The sequence below is a fragment of the Gopherus evgoodei genome, chromosome 2, assembly GCF_007399415.2.
Source record: "Gopherus evgoodei ecotype Sinaloan lineage chromosome 2, rGopEvg1_v1.p, whole genome shotgun sequence".
Taxonomy (NCBI): Eukaryota; Metazoa; Chordata; order Testudines; family Testudinidae; genus Gopherus; species Gopherus evgoodei.
The window spans coordinates 149,423,054-149,441,522 of NC_044323.1; the positions used below are offsets into that span (position 1 = coordinate 149,423,054).

At 48.5% G+C, this 18,469-nt stretch overlaps 1 protein-coding gene across 1 annotated transcript; it reads left to right on the forward strand.

The window, feature by feature from the left end:
- The first annotated feature begins 3,981 nt into the window (after positions 1–3,981).
- On the forward strand, positions 3,982–17,524 carry TGOLN2 (trans-golgi network protein 2). The gene is made up of 4 exons (XM_030549420.1): positions 3,982–4,153; positions 4,422–5,173; positions 7,699–7,782; positions 13,739–17,524. The coding sequence occupies exons 1-4, from the start codon at positions 3,982–3,984 to the stop codon at positions 13,742–13,744; spliced, it is 1,014 nt and encodes a 337-aa protein (XP_030405280.1). The 3' UTR covers positions 13,745–17,524.
- Positions 17,525–18,469: the final 945 nt, after the last annotated feature.

Consider the following 18,469-nt stretch of genomic DNA (forward strand, 5'->3'; position numbering starts at 1 on the left):
GAAAGGATCCCAAGCAACGTGTGCAGCACCCCCTCCAGCCTGTGGAAACACTCCCTCTGTCCCCCAAAACACCCCCACTACACCCCCTCAGAAACACACCTAGTCCCTCCAAACACCCCACTACAGCCCCCTCAGAAACACCCCTAGTCCCTCCAAACACCCCCACTACACCCCCTCAGAAACACCTAGTCCCTCCAAACACCCCCACTACATCCCCCTCAGAAACACCCCTAGTCCCTCCAAACACCCCCACTACAGCCCCCTCAGAAACACCCCTAGCCCTCCAAACACCCCCACGACACCCCCTCAGAAACACCCCTAGTCCCTCCAAACACCCCCACTACAGCCCCCTCAGAAACACCCCTAGTCCCTCCAAACACCCCCACTACACCCCCCTCAGAAACACCCCTAGTCCCTCCAAACACCCCCACGACATCCCCCTCAGAAACACCCCTAGTCCCTCCAAACACTCCCACTACACCCCCCTCAGAAACACCTAGTCCCTCCAAACACCCCCACTACACCCCCTCAGAAACACCCCTAGTCCCTCCAAACACCCCCACTGCACCCCCCTCAGAAACACCCCTAGTCCCTCCAAACACCCCCACTACAGCCCCCTCAGAAACACCCCTAGTCCCTCCAAACACCCCCACTACACCCCCCTCAGAAACACCCCTAGTCCCTCCAAACACCCCCACTACACCCCCTCAGAAACACCCCTAGTCCCTCCAAACACCCCCACTGCAGCCCCCTCAGAAACACCCCTAGTCCCTCCAAACACCCCCACTGCAGCCCCCTCAGAAACACTAGTCCCTCCAAACACCCCCACTGCAGCCCCCTCAGAAACACCCCTAGTCCCTCCAAACACCCCCACTGCAGCCCCCTCAGAAACACCCCTAGTCCCTCCAAACACCCCCACTGCACCCCCCTCAGAAACACCCCTAGTCCCTCCAAACACCCCCACTACAGCCCCTCAGAAACACCCCTAGTCCCTCCAAACACCCCCACTGCACCCCCCTCAGAAACACCCCTAGTCCCTCCAAACACCCCCACTGCAGCCCCCTCAGAAACACCCCTAGTCCCTCCAAACACCCCCACTGCAGCCCCCTCAGAAACACCCCTAGTCCCTCCAAACACCCCCACTGCACCCCCCTCAGAAACACCCCTAGTCCCTCCAAACACTCCCACTGCAGCCCCCTCAGAAACACCCCTAGTCCCTCCAAACACTCCCACTGCACCCCCCTCAGAAACACCTAGTCCCTCCAAACACCCCCACTACATCCCCCTCAGAAACACCCCTAGTCCCTCCAAACACCCCCACTGCACCCCCCTCAGAAACACCTAGTCCCTCCAAACACCCCCACTACATCCCCCTCAGAAACACCCCTAGTCCCTCCAAACACCCCCACTGCACCCCCCTCAGAAACACCTAGTCCCTCCAAACACCCCCACTACATCCCCCTCAGAAACACCCCTAGTCCCTCCAAACACTCCCACTACACCCCCCTCAGAAACACCCCTAGTCCCTCCAAACACCCCCACTACACCCCCCTCAGAAACACCCCTAGTCCCTCCAAACACCCCCACTACACCCCCCTCAGAAACACCCCTAGTCCCTCCAAACACCCCCACTGCAGCCCCCTCAGAAACACCCCTAGTCCCTCCAAACACCCCCACTGCAGCCCCCTCAGAAACACCCCTAGTCCCTCCAAACACCCCCACTGCAGCCCCCTCAGAAACACCCCTAGTCCCTCCAAACACCCCCACTGCACCCCCCTCAGAAACACCCCTAGTCCCTCCAAACACCCCCACTGCAGCCCCCTCAGAAACACCCCTAGTCCCTCCAAACACCCCCACTACAGCCCCTCAGAAACACCCCTAGTCCCTCCAAACACTCCCACTGCAGCCCCCTCAGAAACACCCCTAGTCCCTCCAAACACCCCCACTGCAGCCCCCTCAGAAACACCCCTAGTCCCTCCAAACACCCCCACTGCAGCCCCCTCAGAAACACCTAGTCCCTCCAAACACCCCCACTACATCCCCCTCAGAAACACCCCTAGTCCCTCCAAACACCCCCACTACATCCCCCTCAGAAACACCCCTAGTCCCTCCAAACACCCCCACTACACCCCCTCAGAAACACCCCTAGTCCCTCCAAACACCCCCACTACACCCCCCTCAGAAACACCCCTAGTCCCTCCAAACACCCCCACTGCAGCCCCCTCAGAAACACCCCTAGTCCCTCCAAACACCCCCACTGCACCCCCCTCAGAAACACCCCTAGTCCCTCCAAACACCCCCACTACACCCCCCTCAGAAACACCCCTAGTCCCTCCAAACACCCCCACTGCAGCCCCCTCAGAAACACCCCTAGTCCCTCCAAACACCCCCACTACAGCCCCTCAGAAACACCCTAGTCCCTCCAAACACTCCCACTGCAGCCCCCTCAGAAACACCCCTAGTCCCTCCAAACACCCCCACTGCAGCCCCCTCAGAAACACCCCTAGTCCCTCCAAACACCCCCACTGCAGCCCCCTCAGAAACACCCCTAGTCCCTCCAAACACCCCACTGCACCCCCCTCAGAAACACCCCTAGTCCCTCCAAACACCCCCACTGCAGCCCCCTCAGAAACACCCCTAGTCCCTCCAAACACCCCCACTACACCCCCCTCAGAAACACCCCTAGTCCCTCCAAACACCCCCACTGCAGCCCCCTCAGAAACACCCCTAGTCCCTCCAAACACCCCCACTACAGCCCCTCAGAAACACCCCTAGTCCCTCCAAACACTCCCACTGCAGCCCCCTCAGAAACACCCCTAGTCCCTCCAAACACCCCCACTGCAGCCCCCTCAGAAACACCCCTAGTCCCTCCAAACACCCCCACTGCAGCCCCCTCAGAAACACCCCTAGTCCCTCCAAACACCCCCACTGCACCCCCCTCAGAAACACCCCTAGTCCCTCCAAACACCCCCACTGCACCCCCCTCAGAAACACCCCTAGTCCCTCCAAACACCCCCACTGCAGCCCCCTCAGAAACACCCCTAGTCCCTCCAAACACCCCCACTGCAGCCCCCTCAGAAACACCCCTAGTCCCTCCAAACACCCCCACTGCACCCCCCTCAGAAACACCCCTAGTCCCTCCAAACACCCCCACTGCAGCCCCCTCAGAAACACCCCTAGTCCCTCCAAACACCCCCACTGCACCCCCCTCAGAAACACCTAGTCCCTCCAAACACCCCCACTACATCCCCCTCAGAAACACCCCTAGTCCCTCCAAACACCCCCACTACAGCCCCTCAGAAACACCCCTAGTCCCTCCAAACACCCCCACTACAGCCCCTCAGAAACACCCCTAGTCCCTCCAAACAACCCCACTGCAGCCCCCTCAGAAACACCCCTAGTCCCTCCAAACACCCCCACTGCACCCCCCTCAGAAACACCCCTAGTCCCTCCAAACACCCCCACTGCAGCCCCCTCAGAAACACCCCTAGTCCCTCCAAACACCCCCACTACACCCCCTCAGAAACACCCCTAGTCCCTCCAAACACCCCCACTACACCCCCCTCAGAAACACCCCTAGTCCCTCCAAACACCCCCACTACACCCCCTCAGAAACACCCCTAGTCCCTCCAAACACCCCCACTACACCCCCCTCAGAAACACCCCTAGTCCCTCCAAACACTCCCACTGCAGCCCCCTCAGAAACACCCCTAGTCCCTCCAAACACTCCCACTGCAGCCCCCTCAGAAACACCCCTAGTCCCTCCAAACACCCCCACTGCACCCCCCTCAGAAACACCCCTAGTCCCTCCAAACACCCCCACTGCAGCCCCCTCAGAAACACCCCTAGTCCCTCCAAACACCCCCACTGCACCCCCCTCAGAAACACCCCTAGTCCCTCCAAACACCCCCACTGCAGCCCCCTTCCTTTTCGGTGAACAATCTCGCGAGAGCCCGGTCCGGCGCGCGCTGCGGGGGGGAGATGCCGGAAGTGGGTGTCTCGGTTTCCCGGCAGCTCCCGGAAGCGGAACGAACCGTCACGGTCACCATGGCGGCGGCGCGCGGGGCCCTGCGGCTCTTATTGTTGCTGCTGACGTTGGTGGCGGGGGCGCTCTGCGCCCCCGTAGCCCGCGCTGAGGAGGTCACCGCTCGGGGTGAGACACCCCGGGCCCATTCGCTACTAGGGAAGGCGGGGGGGCGCTCCGTTGGGGGGGCGGGTCTGTGGAGTGGCGGGGCCGGGGGTTGGTTTTGGGCCTTGTCTCATCCAGGTCTCCAATTGCCGCACGGTGCGCGCCCGCGGTAAACCTCCCATTGACTTCCCTGGCGCGGGGGCCCCAGGTGCGAGGGAGGCAGGGGGGTGGAAAGGGGAGCGGCGTGGGACTAGAGCAAATAGCAGCCATAATCTGTGTACTTTGTTGGCAGTTCCAGCAGCCACAAGCTCTCCCGAATCCCACACCAGCCAGGCAGCTGTGAAAAAGACATCTGAGGGGAACAAGACCCCTGTGACAGAGGCAAAGCAAGACAAGGAGGACCCTAAGGAGGAGGAACTGAAGGAGGAGAAGAAGGAAAAGGAGGAGGAACTGAAGGAGGAGAAGAAGGAGGACCCTAAAGAGGACAAGAAGGAGGAGAAGAAGGAGGACCCTAAAGAGGACAAGAAGGAGGAGAAGAAGGAGGACCCTAAAGAGGACAAGAAGGAGGAGAAGAAGGAGGACCCTAAAGAGGACAAGAAGGAGGACAAGAAGGAGGACAAGAAGGAGGACCCTAAAGAGGACAAGAAGGAGGACCCTAAAGAGGACAAGGAGGAGAAGAAGGAGGACCCTAAAGAGGACAAGAAGGAGGACCCTAAAGAGGACAAGAAGGAGGAGAAGAAGGAGGACCCTAAAGAGGAGAAGAAGGAGGAGGCACTCAAGGACCAGGCACTTGATGGCCAGGGTGCCCAGGCTGCTGAGAGGAAGGCAGATGATGGCACTAGCAATGAGGCTGTTGATAAAAATGTGGACCCTGCTGATGACAAGAAGATGGATGAAGGTACTCAACATGGGGAGGGGAGGGGGGAGAGTGCTCCTGCTGCTCCCCCCAAAGATGAATCAGAGAGTAGCCACTTCTTTGCCTACCTGGTGACCGCAGCCATTGTCGTCGCTGCCTTGTACATCGCTTATCACAATAAGCGGAAGGTGAGTTTTTCTGGATGTGGTGTGGGCTCCGTCTGCTTCAGGGTTTTATCAGTGCTAGTGGATGTAGAGAGCATTTCCTTGCAGTTAGACTAGTGCTGTCACAAGCAAGAGATTGGTTCTTCCTTCTCGTACTGCCAGAAAGGGTCTTGAATTTTTGATCCAAAACATCAGAGTTTCCAAAGTGTTTTGTTACTCATGTTCTTCCTTTACCCGCTTCTGGCTGGGGTGGAAGAAAACTTTTCAATACACTGTCTTGTCTTTGGCTTTTCTGTTGTTGGGGTTTTGTCCAACCCTCAGGTCCTGTTGGGATGAGCAACGAGAGTGTTTACCCAGGGGAGGGTCTTTAGTCTTTGTGAAAACCATGTGGTCTTAGTCCTGGTGGTCATCTCCAGGTGTGGAACGGGGGTGGGAAGGAATGAGAAGAGTAGCAGTTAAGATGCTTTTTCCTGTTGACTGCTCCTTTTCTCTTCAGTCTAAATTCCTTTAGATGCTGAGAAATGTCCAGCAAGGATGCTGGACTGTTGTTTAATGTGCTCATAATGCGTTAGGGTTTCTTCAGGCTGGCACAAAGACATGGCCTAGACTATCTGAAGATCATTCTTTGTTGAGGTAACCTTATAGACCTTCCTGAGTGTCATCGTGCCAGCAGCACCTTGATCCATACAGTGCAGTCTCTCTCCTATGTGCATATGACCCAGGCTTTTAAAAGCTTTAATCCTAGTAAGAAAATCCTATTTGCATTTCCTTATTGTCTGTGCAGAAAGCAGTAACCTTAAATTGAGGAGTCTGGTTCAGGAAGCACCTGCTAGGAGAAATGTGGTAAGGAAAGGGGCTCTTCCAGTGTGGACTGGAGATACTGATCTATCGGAGCAAACTGTATCCAGCCCGATGCTCCTGGCCTGGTTCAGAAGGCCACTAGAACCTGTGCTATGTGGTTCTTTTCAGTTTCTGTTTGACTTACAGCAAGGAGAGGCCATGTTACAGTATTTTACTCATGCCTCTGTCTGATATCCTGTTTTCCTGGGTGGCTGAAGAGGTTGAGACCTGAAAGGGGTGACTTGATTGTGGTTTTGGAGTTTTGGTGGGGAACATCCTGCCTTTTGGGTTGTATGAGTCATTTTGCTGTGGAATTTGCCAGTGATGGTCATAAATAGCATCAAAGGCACCTACAGTAGCGAATGGGTGCTCTTTTTGTTTTAAATTCCAAGAAATAAATTACATTCAAAACACTATTACAGTTTCTTTGCAAAAGACTAGTCTGCCCTGAAAACTTACATCAGCATAGCTAGGTCTCTTGGGAGTGTGAAAATCCATCCCCCTGAGAGACATAGTTAAGCCGACCTAACCCCCATTGTAGACAGTGCTAGGTCGACAGAAGAATTCTGTCGACCTAGCTACCGTCTGTCGGGAAAGTGAATTGACTACAGTGGTAGAACGCTGTAGAATGTCTATACTGAAGCGCTACAGGGGTGAGTGCAGCTGTAGCTTTGCTGTTGTAGTGCTTTAAATGTAGACATAGCCAAAGATTTTATACCTTTTTAAACCCCAAATGTTAGAAATTCTGAAAACAAACGATAAAGGGGTTTTGCCTGGTCCCTACTCTTGTACATTCCTTCACTGCTCATTGTCATCCCATTTAACATGTCTTCTAAGAAAATGTGGAAAGTAGAAAACAACAAATTAAAAAACAACCTCATTTTTTTTATTCAGGGGATCCATTTTTCCATAATCTAGTGACTTGTGTTCAATCTTTTTGCATGTTTCTGTAAATCATGTTGGGAAGCAGTGTAAGCTGAGTGGGGCAGTAGAGAATAAAGAGGAATTATATGGCAGCGTGGTACTGGCTATATCTCTTAGTGTAATAGGCTGGCAGTGTTCTGTGAACTCCTTTCGTTAACAGATGGAGTTGGTCCCCATGGAAGATGCACTATTGTCAGTCTTAATCCTTCAAAAATAACTAGATTGACTTTCAAGTTGTTATTTTAAAAAATAAATCTTGGGTTCTTATTTGTTTTCCGATATGTGGGAACCTTTAGGTTCACGTTTTCAAGCTTTTCACCACAATCATGGCTAGAAAATTACTCTTTAATTACAATCAGAGCTGCAATTCTCATGTAATATGACTCTGCAAGACATGGGGGCTTAAAGAAAAACATACCTTAAGACTTGTGAGAATTGGCAACACGGGCTTCTGCTTAGTAATTGTGTATGGTGTCATCATACCCAGATAAAGAATGTGGGGGAGGCTCTCTGGAGAGTGACGAAACCTCGGTGTGGGTTAGACAGTCCTGAATTTGGAAATCTAGGAGCTGCCAATGCTGGAAAAATAGGCTTTGGTCAGGTGAGATGTTTCATTGCTATGAGAGTGGGACACAAGAGCAGAACTATCTGTCCCTGAAGTGGGAAAAGAGGATACTTATAACGCCTGTAGTTCTGCATCAGCTCTTTTCAACCACCACAAAATGTGGTAATCTCTCAGGATTTGCTTGCTGATTTATTTCCTTCTCCTCTTTCTGTCTTCAAAGATCATTGCTTTTGCTCTGGAAGGAAAACGATCAAAACTACCTCGGCGGCCCAAATCCAGTGAATATCAGAGACTGGATCAAAAGGTAAGAGTGAATCGGGTCTTGATATAACAGCCCATCAGATAGGCAGGGCTTGAAAATGAACTCAGCTGTCTTTTGCCAGTAGCCGAGTAGTTTGGGGAGTAGGTGCAGCACTGCCTATTGTTGCTTTGTGCTGTGCCAGCTGAGAAGCAAGTGCAGCAGCTGGACTCCACCAAACCAGGGCCAGTCATGAAGCTGATGGGAAGCCAGCTTTGGCGAGAAGGTTTTTGGTAATGGCCCTGCCCTTAGTCTGATGAGGCTTTGTTCTGCCCATTTAAGTTATCTTTTGTTTTCAACATGCCATCCCTGAAAAGGGAAGTATCTGTGCTGATGGTTGGGCTTATGGGCCCTATGGCAAAGAGCCTGATTTCTCACCTGATGTAAATCAGCAGTCTACACCAACTGAGGATCTGACCCACAGGATCCTGGAGGCTCCTGAAGGCACTGGAGGCTGATGGGGATCAGCAGGGCGGGAGCTGCTAAGCCTTGCTGTGAAGCCATTGTCATAACCTTTTCCAGCAGATGGAAATGCACTGAAACCTATTTAGTAGGTCCCCATCAATTCAGCGCCCCCATAGTTTTGCCTCCCCAGCCCTCACCCTCTGTCCACCCCACACAGCTCCCAGCCCCCCATTAGTTCTCCCCCCCAGTCTCACTTCTGATCCTTGGGTTCTTCACCTCCTCCCAGGCTGGGGAGGGGGTTTTCAGTTCTCTCTCCCCCTTGCAAGCTGCGGGGGCGGGGGCAGCTCTGAGGGCTCTGTACCTCCCTCCCCCTTCCTTGGCCATATGCTGCAGGGGGAGGGAAGAAGCAGAAGAGCCGTCCCTGTCCACAGAAGGGGAGTGGGGAGGAAAGAGTGGAGCTTTCCTGAGCTCATTCTGCTCCCTCTGTCCCCCTCCTCTCCTGTTAGAAGAGGGGAGGGGAAGAGGTGAGAGAGAGCGAGCACTCTGCTTTTGGAAACCACTGCCCTAGATCTAGGGAAATTTAGCACTACACTGAACTTCACTTACCCTCGTATAGTCAAATATGAAGCATGTATAATGAGTCAGGTGGAGAAAAAAGGAAAAGCAGAGAAAAACTGCAGAACAAGAAGCAGCAGGAAGACCTTTAGAATGTTTGGATGGAAACCGGGGAGTGGGGAAGGAGAGAGAGACTATAATCCTCCAGGTCCTGGCCTTGATGAGGTGGAGGAGGAGAATGAACATGAGCCATCTCATTTTTCTGTTGAGAACATTTGTTCAAGTGCAGGGCCTGTAAAACAGGATGGCATTGGTAGAGTTGTGCTTCATGACTGGAGATTAAAAATCCATCCAGAAAGGGATACAAAAGGAAAACGATTTCCCAATATACTTCTCTCCTGCACTCTTCCTAATGGAGAAAAAGTGGGACATGACTGGATAGCAGTGATACAGCATGCTGTTCGCTGCATTCCATGTTTACTGTTCCCCTGGATGCAACAACTCAAGGGTGTTCTTCCAGGCTTAGCCATGTTAACTGGGTAGACTGCAGATCGCAGCTGGCACCAGCTATGTAAGTGAATCCCTGACAATGAAAAAACAGCATCATGCAGAACACGCTATGTGAAATGGATGGAAACAAGAAGACTGAAAGGTGATAAAACCTTCCCCTCGTTGTTGGAGACAAATTTTGGAAATAAAAAAGAAAAGTGGAAGAAAGTTCTGAAGCATATGGCACAAGTTACAAGCTAAATGATAAATCCAAGGGTAATTTCTTGGGTCTTATTGAGTTGTTAGCCAAATATAACCAGTTTTTGGGTGACTATGTGAAGAAGGCACAGGCGCAACATCAGAGAGTTCAATCCTACTTACCCGCTGAGACCCAAAAGGAATATATTCAAGAATGTGCAGGGCAAATCGTGAAAACTATCCTGGTGTGTGGTTAAAGAGGTCAAATACTTTTCGGTAATTTCCAATGTAACTCCAGACACCTCACATGAGGAAAAAACACTGTTGATCAGATATGTTCATCAAATACCTGCTGGTAACTTTGTGATTCAGGAATGTTTTTTGTGCTTCAGATTTTACTGAGAAGACTGGTGAGGAAATAGCAGAAATGATTCACAATGCTATAGTCAAACATAGATTAGATTTCCAGTGCTGTTGTGGACAAGCTTTTGATAATGGTACTAATATGGCTGGAAATACTCCTGAGCTCAGGCAGTGCTTCAACAGACTCCTCAGGCATTTTTTCCCCCAGTGTGCATTGCATAGGCCAGTGGCTGTCAACCGGGGTATGCAGAGGTCTTCCAGGGGTACATCAACTCATCTAGATATTTGCCGAGTTTTACAACAGGCTACATAAAAAGCTCTAGTGAAGTCAGTACAAACTAAAATTTAATAGACAAAATGAGAAAGTGAGCAATTTTTCAGTAATAGTGAGCAGTAAGCAAGGAGTTTTTAAATGAAGAGAAACTTGGTGCTACAACAAGACAAATCAGACTCCTGAAGGAGGTACAGTAGTCTGGAAAGTGGAAACTCACTGGCGTAGGCTGAACTTGTTAGGTGCTGGTTCGGCAGAGTCATTGATTGTAGTATGTTCTTTGGCTGTCTTCAGTCATTCTACAATATTCCGTGCAAGTCCACAGCGATGTGAAATTTTGAAGAAAAATGTTTGATTCACTCCATTCAATGTCTGGTACACAGTGGGCGGCATGTGTGCCAAGAACCTGAAAGACTTACCGGTGGCATTGAACAAATTCTATGAATTAAGCCTGGCTGCCAAAACCAGAAATGATATTGCTGGTCTAGTAAAATACATGTCAAAATTTAAATGTGTTTGACTGAAAATTCTACACCCCATCAATGAACAGAACCTGCTTCTTCAGCACTGAGATGCTACACTTGACGTTGAAAGATAACATCAAGGGCATCTCACTGAATTGGCACAATTATGAGAAAAATGGAACAAAATTTATATTGAATGTGTGCATGTTGCAGCTAACTTTGGCATCAATCCTCTGGGGGGAAACACCCATCCAAAAACAGAGGTGATGACTCAGGTGATCAAGACAAGCTTGGAAAGGACTATCTTTGAGACTTTTGCATTATGGACTCTATCATAGGTGGCCTCAAAGTGGTTTGCTGCACTCTCCTGAATCTGTCAAAAATTTGAATTTCTATTGACCTTTCTTGAAAAGGTTGAAGTTGCTCTCAATGACGTTCTGACTCTTTATTCTACTTCTACCTCTGGTGATATAAAAAAGGAATTAGTGTTTCTGAAATGCATTTATAAGGAAAACATTGGCCCAAATACTGTCATCACTTGGTTTATTAAATAAGTTGCATGAAGTCTCTGCAGAACTTTTCCCCAACCATGATGGTTGCACTTTGTATATTTTGCTTCATACCAGCCTCTGTGGCCAGTGCAGAAAGTGTGCTCAGACATATGAGGAAGTACCAGCATGCAACTATAGTTCAGTCTCGGATTAATGGCCTAGCAGCTCTTGCAATTGAAAGTGCTCTGGCAAGATTGGTCAGTTTCAGTTATTCATTTGCTATAAAAAAAAAAAAGGAAGAAAAGCACTGTTATAAGTTGAAAATTCTAATCATACAGAAACAGTTTATTCTTCTAGCTTCTTTACTGCATTTTTTGTTATCATAGACTGACAAGTGTTCTCTTTGCTGCTATGCAGCTTGTTCTTCAGTTTTATATGTCTCTTGGTCTCCACTTCCGCTTCACTTGTTCTCTGCTTCTCCCCATGTCCCTCTGTGTCATGTCTCCTTTTTCCATGCCCTTGTTCCATATGTCTGTCTCTTCATTGGTATCCTTTGTCCCTATGTGTCCCCCTGAGCTCCTGGTGCATGTGTCGGCCTATGTCTTTTGTCCCATCCCCATCAATGCTGCAGCACTCTACAGTCCCCTTCTGCTTGTCCCAGAGTATCCTTAATCTGAGGCTAGGAAGTACAGCTCCAAATACTCCTCCCCTGTCATGCCCCTCTTGGATTCTTGCCCTGCCTCATTTTCCTCTAGTTTCCTACTCATGCCTCCCTGCCTCTGACTCAGGCCAGCAGCTGCTGGGGAAAATCCTGGTTGGCAACAGAGAAGTTCATAAACAATGCCATGTATGAATTTTGTACCTAGTAATCCCGTTTTTAGCCCCCACCAGAATACTCAGAGTCTCAGCAGGGAGGTTAATGGGAGAGCTGCAGGAGGAAGGCAACAAGCTGGAGACTTCACTCGAAGGGGCCCTGCTCCTTCAGTCCTCTCTCTTCAAGTGGCTTCACCTTTCTTGCTGGTTCACTCTCCCCAGCAATTTCCCTTCCCCTCAGCAGCTTCCTGGCAAGCCGAGGCCTGGCTACCTTCCTGGAATTGGAAGCAGCAGGTGGCAGATTTGATTCAGCTCCAATCCCAGTTTTCATAGCTGCCAGCTGCCAATCCCTGGCAAACGGCGCTCAGATCTTTGTCCCTGGGGCTGCAGCCAGGAGGTAGGTCCAGTGTGGGGATTCAAGGGAGACACAGGTTAAAAAAAAACAAACAAACCCAAACTTTCCCCAGTTCAAAACCTGCAATATTCAGATCACAACCTGAATATGAAAAGTGTCACTGGCATAAAAAGTGCATGAAGCACACTTGAAAAGACAGTAGTCCTGTGAAAAATGTCACTTCACTCAGTGGGTTTGTTCCCTCTCCTAGCAGCCAGGCCAGTTGCCTTTAGTGCCACAAATAAGGTGGTATTGCTCGTTGCACCGCAGAGCTAACAAGGAGCAAATGCAGTTTTGAGAATCAGCTGGCACCTCTTCCTTATTGTGCAGCACTAATTGTCATACGTCAGAGCAACCGCACCTGTATTTCCCCTCGTTTGTCCAGCAAGGGCTCCCCCTCTCAGGCTTCTGGCTCCCCAGCAATTGGCTGTCATGGGTGGAGATACACGTCTGTCTCCCTTCTGACTGGGATGTTTCCAGGCTGCACAGACCCCAGGCTGGACTGTGAAATCCCAGCAAAAGACAGGCTGTCTATGCAGGCTTTTTGTGCCTTCTCTTCAGAGACAGTACACCGTGTAATTGCCACAGGTATAAGTTACCACTCAGCTCTTTCTAAGCAAGCACATTTTATTCTTAAGGTAAAAGCATGACAGAAAACATTGCAAACAATAAAAGAACCTGCACACATGCTAATAAGTCTACCAGAGATCACCCCCTTCTTCTGATTGGTGATTAGTCTTTCAGACCTAGGGTGACCAGATGTCCCGATTTTATAGGGACAGTCTTGATATTAAGAGCTTTTTCTTTTATAGGCTCCTATTACCCTCCATCCCCATCCCCATCTTTCACATTTGTTATCTGGTCACTCTATTCAAATCCCACACAGGTTTTTCTTGTGGTCACCAGTTCAGCATAGCTTCAGCTCAGAACAAGCCCTCTGAGTCACTCGGTTATCCATTCTGGGTCTATGAAGATTATTTCCCAGCAAATCTACTTCAAATGTATTGTCCCAAAAGGTCCTCTGAAGTTCCTAATACTTCCCAGGGATTTCATTAAGCATATTTCTTACAGAAGTTACATACAGTTCCACAATAACTCATAAACAATTGCTTTTTTAACACAATGGACTCCTAAAATACTTAATTCAATAAGATTGAACTTAATTCCTTAAGATTGTCCAGGATATTGTCATATCTGTCACACTAATAAATTCCTTACTAGGTTCTAGTCATTCTCAATGGGCTTACAGCCCTGTGTGCCTCAGGGTTGTACACATCACCAAGGGTGTAATTTGGCTTGTTGAATCTTTATTACCGGTGAGGATGCACAGGAAGGAAATCACCCAGGTTAAATCTGCTGGGCTGCCAGTTAGAAAAGTCATCTCTTTATTTGAAACTGAATCAGAGAGCGGAGAAATCCAGAGCCCCGTGCTGCCATTTTTACAGTAACTTTTCAGAATAGTGTGTGCAGAAAAGCTGCTCTGACAAATGATTGAAAACTCTCTCCTTTTTGTCTTCAGATCTAAATTTTCCCCAGAAATTCCTCCACACTGCTGACTCGGTTAAGCACCGCTGAAAATGAAGATACAAGGAAGTCCTGTGATTCCCAGCAGAACAGCTCTGAATCCCTCCAGGTCTTGGAGTGTGAGAAGAAGAGAAGTGCTTTTAGTTTTGCACTTGCACTTTGGTAACATTGACTCCTCAGTCTCCAAATATTTTCCCCCTTGCCAGCTGGCTGATGATGAGCTAGTTTCCAGTTCTGGTCTCTTGCTTTCATATTGTGATGTCAGGAAAGCCAAGGGAAGACCCAACAAGTGGCAAAAAAATTTTGTGCCCAGACGATATGGATTTTGCCTTCTGCTATATTGACACACAGGTCTCTGTTTAGGAGACCTGCCTGCTTAATGAGCCTTCTGATTCTCTTTCTCTAGATTCATGGAGGAGTCTTTATAACCAGCATGGTTGGTCTTGTAGCTGACATATGAACATTATCCCTTTCTGTCCATTGTATTTGGACTCTAAAGTTCACATCGTGTTTGTTTGCACTAATTCAGAAATGTTTTTGCCAAGAACTCTTATTTGATCAGTTGTTAGTTCACTGTGATGAAGGCAGTGGTGGAAGTTAACAGCTGATTCTCTCTTAATGCACATCTTTGGAGATGTGGGTGGAATCAGCAATCCCTGACCCTTTGAATTTTGCTTGTCCACCTTAAATGTGCTAGCGGACTTGCTGATGGTCTGTTTTTCCTGATGTCATACCCAGAGTTCAGGTGATTGCACTAACGACGAGGAAATATTTAGAGAGTGGATGCTGTGAAAGAATGCAAGGAGTGTGTATGAAGCTCTGTGCCAAGCCTCCATGGCAAAGTCTTAATGAACTTTGCCTCTGTAAACCTTGCCACCTCCCCCATAGTACTGTGACAGGAACATGGCAATGTTCAGGTGGAAGAAAACATACACCCTTACCACAAGTCTGTTCTTCAACCCCTAAATTTTCAACATAGCCTATTCTCTTCAGGACTGAATAGACTGTCCTGCTGATAAAGGTCAGATCAATTGTACTTGCATAAGTTGAACCTACAAGTGTCAATTCCCACTTTGTCTGGGAGGTCCATTTTCTTTATTCTTTGTCAAAGTGCAGAGAGAGAGTGGAAATAGGGCAAGGATGGCTGGCAACATGGTGCTTTGGACAGATGCTGGCAGCATTTCATGCCTGTGATGCATAGCAGCAGTATGGCTCCCTTAAGCAGAGAGCTTTGAAATGGATGTCTTTACAAGGCACTGTATTTGCACAATGTGGAGAGCTGTGCAATATGGGCTCTGGCCTATGTCATTCATTCCTCAAGCTGGGAGTGCTGTTATGCCATCGTGCACGGCAGCGCCCCCACAGAGCCCAGGAGAGAGGCTTGTTGGGCTAGTGCAGAAATATTTCCTCCCAAGTAGATGGCAGATTGAAAATATACAGAAAGGGATTTGTTCGGTGTAACAGAATATCTTCCTGCAGAGTCGTCTACAAGATGTCCCCTCTCCTCTTCCCTTTGACCTTGGCCTTCCTCAGCTCTGAGTTGTGCTTTGTTTAGTTGAACATACTTATAACCAGCCACTTCATGCAGAGCTGTTACCTGAGTGGTGTTATGGAACTCTTAGATTCCTTGTCTGCCTAAACCAGGGACTGATGCATATTGATATTGCTTATATTTCTGATATAAGGCTGGGAAAAAGTATTGAATGAGACCCACTATGTATTCATCTCTTTATTTTCATATTCCACAAGGCCTCTATGTTTGAGACAAGGAATGTTTGGGAAATCTGTATATGATGGCTGGCTGGCTTGTTCTTTGTCTGTGGCTGTTTTCTTTATTTCTCCGTTCTGAGTTTTACAGAAAAATTGCTGTGACACACAACTGCATAGGAGGAAACTTAGAATACATATCGAAGCCAGAATGTGAAAAGCCGCATCCTCATTTTCAATGCACTTGTCAGCTGATTGAGGCACAGGGAAGAACCTTGCCTCCATCTTGCGCAAATTGCTGTTTAGTAGTTGAGTTACTTCCCTTGGCATGTTCCAAAAATGGTGGTTGAGGCAAACCTTCCCCCGTCTCTTCCTCCTTGGTGTCAACCGCATTTGATGCCCTGCAGTAACACTACTAGACTGCAGTAATACTTAAGACTGCATCTGGGCTAAGAAATCTCCACATTTGAACATTAAAGCCATGGCTGATATTTTCGGTTTCATTTTCCGCAGAGGAGGGAGAGGGATGTGTATGCAGAGCTTAATTTATTTTAAAAAGAAAACCAAAGCAACTTACTTTTACTGAAAGAAATTAGCTGAAGTGTGTGTGTGTGTGTGTTTGATGGGGGGGGTGGAGGGAAATCATATATTTGTTTAAATTTATTTGGAAGCTGCCCCTAAGAAAGATTACTTTTCTGGACTCTGATTATGGGAGATCCACACAGGAGCCATTTTTTGGGAGGTGGGGGGGAGCATCCTGCTCTCAGGAGGATAAACAGGTCCCGGAATGTAACGTCTGAAGGAAATGCATCTTCTCAAAGGCAGGGAACTTGTGTGCAACATAACTGCGCTATTTATTTTAAAGACAACACATAACATGTTTCAGGACACCTGTGATGCTGTGCTCTATGGCCCATTTATTTAAGGGGTGCAGAATCTGAGGCTGTGATTTCTCATGTTTTTATGATAGAGGCAAAAACTTGAAGACATGATAAATGTTGCAATTCTCAGCCATACCTGCTTGCTTTCCTGGGAATTCCTGTTTTTATGTTTTACCTGCTTTGTCCCCCTTTGAATCAGAAAACGTTTTGGAAGGATTTGTACCAAATCTGTTTGTTTTGTCACAGAATCTGAAGGCCTCCTTACTTCAGCCTCTTCAACTGACTGTTTTATTTTAATCTGAAAATCTTTCTGCTTTGTTTTGGAAACGCAGCCTCATAAGTGTTCCTGCAGGCATGGGCTAAGGAGGAGCCCTATGCGAGCCAGGGCCCTTCTGTCTATGTACTGTTAGCAGCACAGTCTGGTATGTGCAAAGAGAACTAAGATACAGGGATAGTTCCTATGCTTCTGTCAGACTAATGAGAATGTCCATAGCTTGTGTGTAGGAGCTTTTTCCAATTAGCAGCAGTTTGCCATATGTCTGGCGTGTGTGCTGGCTCAACAGACATGCATAGCACACAATACGTGCAAACTTCACAGGGCAGTAAAGAACCCGCATGTGGCCAGGAACAATCGGTATTTATATGACCGCTCTTAACGTGGATCTCTGCAGCTACTGTGCTGTTCATACCCATAGAAGCAGCTCTTGAAATGCGGTGCAGCTCTGTACATTTGCAAGTTATTGGTGAAAGACTATTGGTGAAGGATTCAAACGTAGTCCCCTCCTGCTATCCTCGAAATTCGAGTGTGTGCTATTACTAATGACAGTTGCTGTAATTCTCGAATTGTACGAAATCTCTGGGAATGATCTCCATGTTTCATTGATTTCTGTGGTATTAAACTTTATGTAAGATATTCTACAAGTCTTAAACAGGTAAAGGTACAAATAGTTTCTGCTGTGTTCAGAGATGGCACAAACTTCAAACTAACAGAGTCTGCTGGATACATTTCTTGCCAAATGGCATTACTCTGCTAGGCCAGCTACATTCCCAGGCTGACTTCATGAGTTGTTTGGTTTCTACTGTGGTAAAATGAGACTCGCTTTGAAGAATCAGAATTTTCTAATCCTTTGTACTTTTCTGTGTGGTGAAGTCAATAAATGGACACAATAAAGAAATGTAATTTCACCCTTCTATATACTGCCTGCCTCATTTAAAACCTCAGAACAGCAACACAGGTTGGGTTATTGTATTGTATGAATACTAGGCTAGATCTGATGCCTGTCAGGGCAGTTGGATTCCCCATCTGCCTCCTGCCTGTAACAGACCCGATGTTGGTTGTGAACACTTTATTAGGGTTGTTTAATTTATTGCATTCTCCTAGCACTGTGCGAAATCAGTATTGTCTTGCTGATCCCAACCACCTACTGAGTTGAAAATAAAATCCAGTCCAACAAATTCTCATGCTCTAACCCCTACATTCCAGTCTTTCACCTTCTTGGGCTGCTTAACCAAATAATCCCAAGTTTTTTTTAATCACAAACTCAGTAATGCACTCGAATTTAAACTACATATAAACCCGACTAGGGCAGAGCAGGGCTGGACAGAGTTTACCTTAAACACATTTACTTTTAGTTTCAACAGAGTGTACAACAGAACCACCCAAGACAAGACTTGGCAATGAAGGGGCTTTGATGGATGGCACACTACACTGACGGTAGTGGATACGTGCTCTCCTTTCATATTGAGTTTTGATCTGGCGGAGAAATCTTTCCCATAGTGCTGGTGTTGTTAGCTCTGGGGTGAGGCCATGGATGAGGGGGTTGGGGTGCAGGAGGGGGCTGAGGCAGGGTGGTGAGGGGAGTGTGGGCTCCAGGGGGGAGTTTGGGTGCAGGAGGGGACTCTGGGCTGAAGTAGGTGGTTGGGGTGCAGGACGAGGTTCAGGATGCAGGGTCCCGGCGGCTCCTGGGAAGCGGCCACTAGGTCCTTGCAGCCCCTAGGTGGCTCCATTAAGAAGTGCTACCTAAACCAGGCTTGGGGTGTGCACCCTAAAGAGGGATGTATGCACCAGCATGGCCCTTCCTGCTAAACTGAGAGTTCAGACCCTCCTGAACATCAGATGAAGGGTGCAGTTGCTTGGG

Bases quoted from the DNA above. Each gene is read 5' to 3' on its own strand.
- TGOLN2 (XM_030549420.1), top strand. From the start codon at position 3,982: ATGCCGGAAGTGGGTGTCTCGGTTTCCCGGCAGCTCCCGGAAGCGGAA. The intron at 4,154-4,421 runs GTGAGACACCCC...CTTTGTTGGCAG, and splicing joins TGAGGAGGTCACCGCTCGGG to TTCCAGCAGCCACAAGCTCT. The intron at 5,174-7,698 runs GTGAGTTTTTCT...CTGTCTTCAAAG, and splicing joins CTTATCACAATAAGCGGAAG to ATCATTGCTTTTGCTCTGGA.